The following is a 12,501-nucleotide window of genomic DNA, read 5'->3' as shown; positions in this document are numbered from 1 at the left end:
AATGACCCGTGCCCTGGTACCTCAGAAGCCGTGAACTGGGGTGTGAGCTGGCGGCAGTTGCTACCTGCCGAGCTGGGAGGTGTTGAGACACCGGGAATAGAGACTGCTAAACAAATGTGTGACATTATGGTAAAGGGAAGTCCAGTCCAAGTGTTGGTGGACACCGAAAGCCAGGTGAGCCTGGTACATGCCAGCTTGGTAGCTGGGGAATATGCGAGGAAGCTGCACAATGGTTTAAGTGATATTACCATTGAAAACAATGGTGCCAAGTTTGCGGATAGGCATAATGGCAATATGGATACTAGTGAAAAATATCATGATAGTGGTGATGATGATGATGATAATCCTTTTCCTTTGCAGGCTGTGATTGGGGAAGGAGCTCCCCCTCTTGGTAAAAATGTATGCGGTATAAAAATGCTGATTGATGTTGAGAGCTCACCGCTGAGTAAACCCACTGTAGTGAATGTGCAGGAAACTGTGGCAATGCTGAGGGGTGTACCACACGTACCAGAGGTGGATATGCAGTCTCCACAGGTTTCTATGATTAATAAAATGTCCCAGGTGGGGATTGACTCATGGGTGCCCCTAGAGGTCAGGGTTAATAATGACACGAGCAGTATAAGTGGCGTATGTGCCGTGACAGTTAGCAACTCTGAGAGTGAGGCTACCATGTCAAGACCCAGCAAAACTAAAGTGGTTACTAGTAGCGACCAGATGATAGTTATATCTGACGAGACGAAAGTTCAGTCGGGTGACAGCCTAGTGTCTGAAGCTCATATCCAGACAGTTGTAGATGACCTGACAGGACAGTACAGCTACAAACTTGAAGATGTTTTCGCTCGCTCTGCACAGTCCCTAAATACACTAGAGATGGGGCTAGCGGTTCTCGCAGAGCAATGCAGGAATCTCCAGAGGAGTCACAGAAAGAGATGAATGAACTGAAGGAACTAGAGTCACTAATAGAAGCGGAAATTCTCCAATTTCAAGAGGAACTTGCAGCTTCTGAGCGATCCAGACTTCATGCAGAGCAGGAAAGAGATGTGCTGGCTGATGAGGTTCTAAACAGCGCCTCAGAAAAATCTGCTCTCTTGGAGGAGAAAAGACATTTGGAAGCCAGGATGGCTCAACTTGATCAAGAGTTGCGTAATCGGATGGTAGACCTGGACCACCAGAAACAAATTGTGTCTAAATTGGAGAAGAAACAAAAGATGTTGGACAAGCTCCTGGCTGAAGAGAAAACCACCTCAGCCAGATATGCAGAAGAACGTGACCAAGCATAGACTGATGCTCTAGAGAAGGAGACCAAGGCCCTCTCCTTGGCCAGAGCTCTTGAAGAAGTACTTGAGGAGCGAGATGAATTTGAGAGGCTGAACAGGCAACTCAGAGCGGAGATGGAAGATCTCATGAGCTCAAAAGATGACGTCGGGAAGAACGTCTATGAGTTGGAGAAGTCTAAGCGTGCTCTCGAGCAGCAGATGGAAAATGAGAAACCTGAAGAGGAGAGTCCTCTGAAGGATGTCAAGAGGTCTAAGCCAGAGCCTGTTAGGAGGCGGTCTGGAGATGGTGGCGCTGTAGTACCGCCCGAGGCAGAGAAGATGGAACGTCTTTCTGCTGAACCCGTTGATGGGGCTGATGTGGATGCAGAGGCCAAGAGTCTCATGACAGTGTGTAACCAAGACCAGGTCGCAGAAGACGTCCCCTCCTCCTACAAGGCCTTCCAAGTAGCCAGCAGCCTGCTGGGGAAGAAATATGAGGAGATGGACGACCAGTATGCAGATCCTGTCTACTACTGTGGGCTGGCTCTTCCGAATTCCTCCCAAAAGGAGAACAGTGTCCTGGGTGAGCCTCTGGAGAAAAAGGAGAAGGACTTAAAAGGGCGAGTATATGATGCCGGGTCCAAGGAAACAAAGGCTGAAGAAGTTAAGGCCGAGGTGTTGGGGGACGTGAAGTCCTCAGGTGCTGCACAGACCGAAGGAGTGGCTACTGATGTGGAAAAAGCCACTAAAGAAGCAGAGGTCTCTGAAACTGCTGACAAAGTGGGGGAAACCACAGCTGGGAAGATGAAAGATATGCACCGGAGGCACTTTAAAAAAGCGTGCGGGGACAAGCCTGCTCTGCCGAAAGAGAAAGGGTCGAGACACAACCATGAACTGGAACCGTTCAGTCAAGAGTTGCAGCAGTCCAAGAAAGGACACGAGGAGCATGTACAGAAGCCTGAGAATCAAAAAAGAGAGCTTGCCGATCATATAAAAACATCTTCTGAGAGAAGTTCCAGAGGCCGAAGGCCATATGTGGAGAGAAAAAGAAAGAAAAGAGAGAGGCCACGGGTGCGAAGGCGTAACATCCTCGCTCGTGAAAGAGAGTACCTGCTCATGAGATGGGGAAGAAAGTCCCATAGATATGATCTACTCCATAATAAACTCGTGTTCGTGACAAACCAAGCGCTGTTGTCCTGAGTCTGGCAGAATAAAGGGAAGACTGTAGGCCAGGTAGATGCCCTCTCACAAGCATCTGGGTTTGGTGCTAGTGTTCACCCCTACGGGCTTGAACAAAGGGGGGGGGGGGGATATGTGAGGCAGTGACAGGCCTCACAGCTGCTAGGGGAGAGATATGGCAGGAGTTTCCAGGTCAGAGGCTGCACCAGGTGGAACAATCAGTCTGGGATAAGAGCCCAGTCCAGACTGTTAGGAGGAGGAAGAGTCTGTGTGCAGCAGAGGCCTAGGAAGGCTCTGTACAAGTGGGCTCAGCCGAGCTGGCTGAGGGGCCACGGGGCTAGGTGTTAGCCTGAACTTTGGGGGACTCCACGAGGTCTTGGAATCGACGGTCGCTAGGCCAGAGTCAGGAGGACTTCTGGGCCACAATCCCCCAAAAAGTACTGGACTTTGTTACAGCCTGGAAGTGCTGGATTGTTAGGCTCGGAAAAGCTGCATGTTCTTCCCGTGTGTGAACGGGGCTTTCAGTGAGGTAGGGAGTCCTCATGTTTAGTTAGAGCCCAGCCGGGCAGGTGTTTTATTTGTATTGTTTGTTTTGGTTTTGCTGAAGTGACAAATAAAAGCAATGTTTGGCCCCTAACCCTGTGGTCGATGAAGATCATTGTGAGAATAACCCCCGAATAAGAGGCGATCCCTTACAATATATATATATAGTGTATATAAAAAAAAAAAATATATATATATATATATATATCTTTTTGTGTAAGTGTGTGTTTTAGGACAAGTTCTCGCAATTAACTGGTGGTCTAGGGGCCATGCTCCTCCTTAAGAGCTCTCACGAAAGTTCCTGTTTCCTGTCCTGGATAGAGGCGGTCTCTCAAGGGTGCTGTCATGGGCTTATGGAAAAGTGATTACCGCTGAGTGTAATCTTAAATTTTTCTTATTTTCCTTCTCAAAAACCTAGGTGCGTCTTATAAAGCAAAAAAATACGGTACCTGGGTGACAGGTCACGGCAGGGGCTCCTGTGGCGGCATCAGCGGCTCATACGGGAAAATCCAAGCAAATAGACCTCTAGCACAATTCCCTTAAAATATCGCAACGCATATCGTTAACCCTTTGAGACAGAATAGCTCAATATTTTTTAATAAAGACAACTTGAAAATATGATTGTTTTGATCATTACCTGGACACAGCTGCTGCAAGGATCCCAATGCTAGTCTCAGCAGGAGGCATCGAGGAATGCCCCGTAGGTTGGTTCACAGTCAAGTTCAAAGTAATGGATCCTTTCTCAGTGATACCAATCCTGTGGAAAAAACAAACCATATTTACTCCTCTGTAATGTAAAGGATCTGCTTCTTCTGAAAGACTGCACAATGATTTTCAAAATTCCCTCTGTGTACAGTAGTCTGAAAGCGTTGAAGGGCACCCAGGCTAAAGACTGCACAAAACAAGTCTACAAGGAATCTGGGTTTATCACAGCAGCCATGCAAAAGATCTTCCTTTATCTGGATGACTAACTGGAGGCATTCCAATAACAACATTATAACAATTTCCTTTAAACAAATGCAATTTCACATAAAATTTAAAATTCTGTTCATCTTCTTGTCCTTACTTTGGGCGGCATGCCTTAAGGCCCTATTAGGGCTCTTTCACACGAGCGGATGTCGTGCGGGTAATCTGCTGCGTGAAAGTGAGCCAAGCCCCGTACTGGACAGCAGAGACACGGAGCATTAAAGGGAACCTGTCACCAGGATTTTGGGTATAGAGCTGAGAACATGGATTGCTAGATGGCCACTAGCACATCCGCAATACCCAGTCCCCATAGCTCTGTGTGCTTTTATTGTGTAAAAAACCCCGATTTGATATATATGCAAATTAACCTGAGATGAGTCCTGTCCCTGACTCATCTCACATACAGGACTTATCTCAGGTTAATTTGCATATGTATCAAATCGTTTTTTTTACACAATAAAAGCACACAGAGCTATGGGGACTGGGTATTGCGGATGTGCTAGTGGCCATCTAGCAATCCATGTTCTCAGCTATATACCCAAAATCCCGGTGACAGGTTCCCTTTAACATTATTGATAATGCTCCATGCCTCTCTGTGATATTTTTACTAAAACAAAAAATCTGTGAGATAAAGTTGTCCCCGTGATTTTGTAGTAAAAAGATCACAGAGAGGCACAGAGCATTATCAATCATGTTAATGCTCCGTGTCTCTGCTGTCCGGAATGGGGCTTGGCACTCTTTCACACAGTGGATTCCACGAACAGGATCCGCTCATGTGAAAGGGCCATAAAAGGGCCTAAAGGCATGCCGCCCAAAGTCAGAACCCTTACACAGGTTGATCTGATGATATCTGATGTCGTCTAGTATGAACGTTCCTTCCCAACCACTGCCCCATGTAAATATGCCTAGTGGTCAGCTGGGTGATGGCATCTTTCATGCGGGATTAATCATTATCTGTCAGCAGCACATTAACCTCTAAAAATGGGATGTATTACCAACAAATGCAAACTGTATGGGGAGGAACGATGAGTTCGTTCTCCTGCAATATGATGTCTGCCACACGTAAAAGGCAGTTAACAGGCACTGGTTAAAAATCTGGTTTTTCGGTTTTGCGTTTTCATTTTTCACTCCCTGACATTCCGGGCCATAATTTTTTTATTTTTCTGTTCACATAGCTGTGTAAGGCCTTGTTTTTTGCTGGACAAGTTGCATTTTCTAAGTTCACCATTTAATATTGCATGCGATGTGGTGGGGAGCTGGAAAAAAAATTCTAAATGGGTTGACATAGGAAAAAAAAAACAAACACACTTTTGCAACAGTTTTATGGGTTTTGTATTTACAGCGTTCCCTATACAATAAAACTGGTCAGTACGATTATGGCGATACCACATATGTATCGTTTTTATTGCATTTTAATAATTAAAAACAAAAAGATAAAAACCTTGAAAAAATGTTTTGACCCCTATAACTTTTTTGTAGTTATGTATGCGGAGCTGTTTGGGGTCTCATTTTTTGGCAATCTATACTTTTCAAATAGTATTCCAATAGGTGACTGGCACTCCTGTGGTTAATCTCTTCCCGCTGTGTATATTTGGTCGTTCTGGATTTTATCAGAGAGAACTCTCCTCAGTGCTGCTCTATGAAGTATAGATATATAATTCTATGTTTAAAAGACAAAGGGGGTCATTTATTAAGAACGGTGTTTCATATGCCGGTCTTAATAACCCCTATATCTGGCGGTGCATACGCTGAAGTTATGAAGAGGCGCCGGCCTCTACATAACTTCGGCGTATCCACCGAAAGTCTAAATGTAAGATGGCTTACATTTAGGGCTCATGCACACGACCGTATGCCTTCCGACACATACGGTCCGTAACGGTGAGATACAACAATCCGTTTAAAAAGTTTTTCAGAGATTTTGATACGGATGACCTATCCTCAGGACGGATAGGATCGGTCTGTTTTAGGCATAGAAGATTGTCTAAGGACTCATGCATACAACCGTATGCCCTCCGAGACATACGGTCCGTGAGCGGGCCATATCTCCCAGAGCAGCATACATTGTGCGCACGGGAGTACACAGCATCACAGGTTACTATGATGCTGTGCTCATCGGGCCACCCGCGGGGCTATTGTCCTCCACTCATAATACCATATGAGTGCAGGACAATAGTCCGGCGGGCGGCCCGATGCGCACAGCATCATAGTAACCTATGATGCTGTGTACTCCCGTGCGCACGATGTATGCTGCTCTGGGACATATGGCCCGCTCACGGACCGTATGTCTCGGAGGGCATACGGTTGTGTGCATGAGTCCTTAGACAATCTTCTATGCCTAAAACAGGCCTATCCTATCCGTCCTGAGGATAGGTCATCAGTATCAAAATCTCTGAAAAACTTTTTAAACTGATTGTTCCATCTCACCGTTACTAAGACGAGATGGGACTACGTGCCAATCACCTGGTGGCCAGGATACAGTAGAGCACAGCAAGCTATGATGCTTCTCTAATTAAGAAAAGACATAGCTTGCTGTGCTGCGCTGTTTCTGTCGCTCCCATGCACTGCAATAGGACCTACTAAAACAACGGATCGCTGGCCCACTTCCCTGTCTCCTGCCAACTTTCCTGGCAGGCACCATTTCGACTTACGGTAACGGCAAGACAGGACAACCCTTTTACATAAATTCTAAAATTTTCAATGCTTGTTACCGATAATCTGACCGATCAGGCAGTCTAAAGGGGCCTTTACACTTAGACACTATTAGTAACTCTCTCCTAATGAGTTAATATTTACTGAAAACTTGTCTCAGTGAAATAAGCATTAAATCCTAACTTGAGATTCTCCTTGAGATTTTATAATGTCAAAGTCCAAAAACATGCTGAAGAGCAAACTGTGTGTAAGCAGAGAACAAAGAACTGAAGTTGTACATTTCTATGGCCTCGGAGTAACTAGTAAGAAGATGATCCTGTACTTACAGAGCTACAGACTTTTTGACTCCATGTAAGACTCCCTCCATGACTGCCAACCCTTCATCTATCACAAACAACAACTTTACTCCACGAGATTGTAGTTTCTCTACAACTTTCATGGCTCCTTTGTGTCCAGATACCTGAAACCACATGCAGAAAGCCTTTAAGAGAGGAAAATAAGAAAAAGGGGGAAATGGAATAGCACTTCTGATGCCATCATAACAGAACGTCCAGTATCTCTGGTAGACACATTTTATGATTTAGGGTCCATTCAGATGTCTGCAAGTGTTTTGCGATTCGCAAATTGCGGATCTGCAAAACACCGGACTGCACATGGCCGGCACCCCAATAGAAATGCCTTTTCTTGTCCGTGTCTGCGGACAAGTATAGGACATGCTCTATTTTTTTGCGGGGCTGTGGAACGAAAGTGCGGATGCTCCGCGGCCCCATTGAAAATGAATGGGTCCGCACCGTTCCGCAAAATGGCGGAACGGATCCGGACCTATTCATACGAACGTGGGTTGTCTTACTTCACCTAAAGGGGTTGTCTTACTTCACCAAATAGCATTTATTATGTAGAGAAAGTTATTTCACACCACTTACTAATGTACTGTGATAGAACACATTGCTCCCTTCGTTGCCTTCGTTGTCTGGATTCATTTTTCCATCACATCATACACTGCTTGTTTCAATGGTTACGACCACTCTGCAATCCATCAGCGGTGGTCGTGCTTGCACGATCCCGGCCACCAGAGAGGCTAACACTTTTTCCTATAGTGTGCAAACACGACCACCGCTGCTAGGGTGGTCGTAACAATGGAAATGAGCAGTGTATAATGTGATGGAAAAATGAATCAAGACAACAAAGGAAGCAATATGGACAATCACAATGAATTAGTAAGTGCCTTGTATTAACTTTCTCTACATACGGTAAGTCATTTGCTGAAGTGAGACAACCCCTTTCAGCACACAACATGCCAGGGATCGAATAGGATAAAGTTTCCATTGATGATCTTACATTTACCGCTGACATTAAGGGGTATGCACATACAGTATAGACCAAAAGTTTGGACACACCTTCTCATTTAAAGAGTTTTCTTTATTTTCATGACTATGAAAATTGTAGATTCACACTGAAGGCATCAAAACTATGAAGTGTGAAACAACTGAAAATATGTCAAATTCTAGGTTCTTCAAATTAGCCACCTTTTGCTTTGATTACTGCTTTGCACACTCTTGGCATTCTCTTGATGAGCTTCAAGAGGTAGTCCCCTGGAATGGTTTTCACTTCAAAGGTGTGCCCTGTCAAGTTTAATAAGTGGGATTTCTTGCCTTATAAATGGGGTTGGGACCATCAGTTGCGTTGAGGAGAAGTCAGGTGGATACACAGCTGATAGTCCTACTGAATAGACTGTTAGAATTTGTATTATGGCAAGAAAAAAGCAGCTAAGTAAAGAAAAACGAGTGGCCATCATTACTTTAAGAAATGAAGGTCAGTCAGTCAGCCGAAAAATTGGGAAAACTTTCAAAGTAAGGGCTATTTGACCATGAAGGAGAGTGATCGGGTGCTGCGCCAGATGACCTGGCCTTCACAGTCACCGGACCTGAACCCAATCGAGATGGTTTGGGGTGAGCTGGACCGCAGAGTGAAGGCAAAAGGGCCAACAAGTGGTAAGCATCTCTGGGAACTCCTTCAAGACTGTTGGAAGACCATTTCAGGGGACTACCTCTTGAAGCTCATCAAGAGAATGCCAAGAGCGTGCAAAGCAGTAATCAAAGCAAAAGGTGGCTACTTTGAAGAACCTAGAATATTACATATTTTCAGTTGTTTCACACTTGTTTGTTATGTATATAATTCCACATGTGTTAATTCATAGTTTTGATGCCTTCATAGTCATGAAAATAAAGAAAACTCTTTGAATGAGAAGGTGTGTCCAAACTTTTGGTCTGTACTGTATACACTGCCCATCCCAAAAAAGTCTCCACCAAAAATATTTAGTTGGACCGCCTTTAGCTTTCATTACGGCACGCATGGCATTGTTTCGATAAGCTTCTGCAGTGTCACAAGATTTATTTCCATCCAGTGTTGCATTAATTTTTCACCAATATCTTGCATTGATTAGAGTCTGACTGCTGCGCAAAGCCTTCTCCAGCACATCCCAAAGATTCTCAATGGGGTTAAGGTCTGGACACTGTGGTGGCCAATCCATGTGTGAAACAGATGTCTCATGCTCCCTGAACCACTCTTTTCACAATTTGAGCCCGATGAATCCTGACATGGTCATCTTGGAATATGCCCATGCCATCAGGGAAGAAAAAATCTATTGATGGAATAACCTGGTCATTCAGTATGTTCAGGTAGTCAGCTGACCTCATTCTTGAAGCACATAATGTTGCTGAACCTTGACCTGACCAACTGCACCAACCCCAGATCATAGCACTGCCCCCACAGGCTTGTACAGTAGGCACTAGGCATGAAGGGTGCATCACTTCATCTGCCTCTCTTCTTACCCTGATGTGCCCATCACTCTGGAACAGGGTAAATCTGGACTCATCAGGCCACATGACCTTCTTCTATTGCTCCAGAATCCAATCTTTATGCTCCCTAGCAAATTGAAGCCTTTTTTACTGGTTTGCCTGACTAGTGGTTTTCTTACAGCTACACAGCTGTTTAGTCCCAATACCTTGAGTTCCCTTCGCATTGTATGTGTGGAAATGCTCTTGCTTTCACTATTAAACATAGCCTTGAGTTCTACTGTTGTTTTTCTTCGATTTAATTTCACTAAACGTTTAATTGATCGCCGATCACGATCATTCAGGATTTTTTTTCCTGCCACATTTCTTCCTCTAATACGATGGGTCCCCACTATCCTTCCAGTTTTTAAGAATGCGCTGGACAGTTCTTAACCCAATTTTAGTAGTTTCTGCAAACCCCTTAGATGTTTTCTCTGCTTGATGCATGCCAATGATTTGACCCTTCTCAAACAGACTAACTTCTTTTCCACGACCACAAGATGTGTATTTCGACATGGTTGTTTAAGAAATGAGAAGCAACTCATTGCACCAGTTGGGGTTGAATAACTTATTGCCAGCTGAAAGATAATCACTCATGCAGTAATTATCCAATAGGAGGCTCATAACTATTTGCTTAGTTAAATCCAGGTGGCAACTTTTTTTTTGGACAGGCAGTGTATAACAATCATGTGTGTTCAAAGCAATCTGTATAATAGACAGCGGCTATCATGGTTGTGTATAAAAATATATTACAACGTTAGGAACTGGGCTCCAAGTTCTTTTATATGTTCTGTAACATACTTCAAAATGGACTTTGTTATCTGCCATTTACCTCCTCATCATGTCCTAGTCCGATATAGAATGATCGTTTGGGTTTGTAGCCTCTTTTTAGCAATAAATCAAGAGCTTGAAGAGCTCCCTGTGGAATAGAGAAAATGGAGATATAAATTATTATTGGAGAGTGGGTTTTCTGTCTGGTTGTAAGGGAAACATTAACGCCAAATTTTCACTGGGGTTTTCATGAAGCAACCAGTCTGCCTCAGATTACACAGGTTTTCAATCAATGGGTTTTACAGGTTTAAAGGAGTTGTGCATGTTTGTCACCTGGGCAGACCTGAGAAGGGAAGCCTACTTACCTGCTTCCCAACGCTGTCTCCTGGCTCCTGCACTCTCTGGACCTATGCTGATCTGCTTGGATCCCAGGATGTAAACTTCTGGTTTGATGCTGCTGCAGCCAATTGCTGGCTGCAGCAGTGACCTTCTCCCCTGACTTTATATCAAGTGGTCAAGTGATTCAAAGGGAGCAGGTCACGGCTACAGCCAGTGATTGGCTGCAGTGGCGTAAAACCAGACAGCCTGTCGTTATTGCTGTCCAGTATCTTTTAACATCAGATTGACATGGGGTACAATAAAGACATACTTGTACCCCAAGTTCTCCTATGAGAATTTAATGACTGTCTTTAAAGGGAACCTGTCATCTGGATTTTGGGTATAGAGCTGAGGACATGGGCTGCTAGATCGCCGCTAGCACATCCGCAATATCCAGTCCCCATAGCTGTGTGTGCTTTTATTGTGTCAAAAAAAACAATTTTGTAGATATGTAAATGAACCTTAGATGAGTCCTGTCTCCTCCATGCTTCAGAAAGGAGTCCAGCATTCTCTGACTCTGAGCCAAGCCACACCCACTGTGAAGGAGCCCAGCACCGCCCGCATCTTCCGAATCTCCTCCTTGCTCCCCGACGTCACAAAGCTAGAGCTCCACAATTTCGCGATGCGCGAGCTCGCGCATGCGCAGTTCGTTCCCTGAGGCTGATGCCAGCACACGGAAGGAACACTATGCCAACACTGCGCATGCGCTAGCTCGGGCATCGCAAGATTACGGCGCTCTAGCTTTGTGACGTCGGGGAGCAAGGAGGAGATTCGGAGTATGCGGGGCGGTGCCGGGCTCTGGAAACATTAGTAACAGCTCCTTGGGCTTCTTACTTGCCTCATTTACATATATATATATATATATACACACACACAATAGTTTATTTTACACAATAAAAGCACATATTGCGGATGTGCTAGCGGCGATCTAGCAGCCCATGTCCTCAGCTCTATACCCAAAATGCAGGTGACTGGTTCCCTTTAAACAATCCAATTTTAATGGTCCCATGGTCTCTTAAAGTTTTCCTATTTACAGCTCAGCAGTAAATCACTGGTTTCAGTGATGATGATTTAACTGTACTGATATTGCCGCTGCGGGAGACATAAATATAGGGGATGCAGCAACTGGGCCCACAAGGACCCCCGCACCACACTATTTGTTTAAAGGGGAAATAATGCCAGGTTCCAAACACACAAAAAACAACCAAGAAAACATGACATCATATCCTAGAGTGTCTTTATTTGTTCTTGTTTAATTAGATATCACAATTGCAAAATATGAAAAATACAATAGAAAAGCAGTGTATTGTTCTCTCAGGCTGCAGCCATGTAATCTCCCCCTCCTTCTCCCTCCTCTTATGCTGGTGTATATGGGGTAGGAAGTTTAGGAGGAGGGCGCTGGGTGTAGTCTGGATAACTTATGTCACACATTTCGAGAGGGGCCATTTTATTGGAAGGAATCTCCAAGTTAGTAATAGTATAAAATAGATTTGGTTACACCATGTGGAATTGGAATAGACTACAAAATACAAACTCTCGCAAGATAAATCCTCCTCCGCACTCAAATATATACATATATAACCCAGAGAAGGGTTTGTAACCACAGGAGGTGAAAGAAAATGTCTCTTCTGATGGACACCTTCCCCATCTGTCAGAAATCTATCTGATCTTCCTCTTTAGTTATAGTCGTTATTATGCAAGTGTGTAAGGCTAGGTTTATACAGTGTATTTTGGGCATGGATTTTGGTGCAGATTCCATGCCAAAAACATACAGCCAGATATATTATTAGCTCAAGTCAAAATAATGGAGTGAAAAAGTCTCATTTTTTTGTGCAATCGCTAAAACTGCGCAAAAAGTTGCTACTTTTATTGGCTCTGCGCTATGCTCGCTAGTTTTCTGAAAGTGGTCGTGTTTCCTTATGTAA

The 12,501-nt window shown here is 44.3% G+C and overlaps 1 protein-coding gene across 1 annotated transcript in view; it reads right to left on the bottom strand.

Annotated features, from left to right (window-relative positions):
• LOC120995013 (N-fatty-acyl-amino acid synthase/hydrolase PM20D1-like) overlaps positions 1–12,501 on the bottom strand; it is a 141,499-nt gene that overhangs the window by 78,517 nt on the left and 50,481 nt on the right. Inside the window, exons 4-6 of the mRNA XM_040423964.1 lie at positions 10,260–10,346; positions 6,920–7,053; positions 3,616–3,735 (exon numbers count right to left, since the gene is read on the bottom strand). Of these exons, the coding sequence (XP_040279898.1) occupies positions 3,616–3,735; positions 6,920–7,053; positions 10,260–10,346 (341 nt within the window). The remainder of the gene's footprint in view (positions 1–3,615; positions 3,736–6,919; positions 7,054–10,259; positions 10,347–12,501) is intronic.

This window comes from Bufo bufo, chromosome 3 (assembly GCF_905171765.1).
Source record: "Bufo bufo chromosome 3, aBufBuf1.1, whole genome shotgun sequence".
NCBI classification, from domain to species: domain Eukaryota; kingdom Metazoa; phylum Chordata; class Amphibia; order Anura; family Bufonidae; genus Bufo; species Bufo bufo.
The sequence above is the reverse complement of the archived record's forward strand: the minus strand, read 5'-3'. Positions and strand labels throughout refer to the sequence as shown.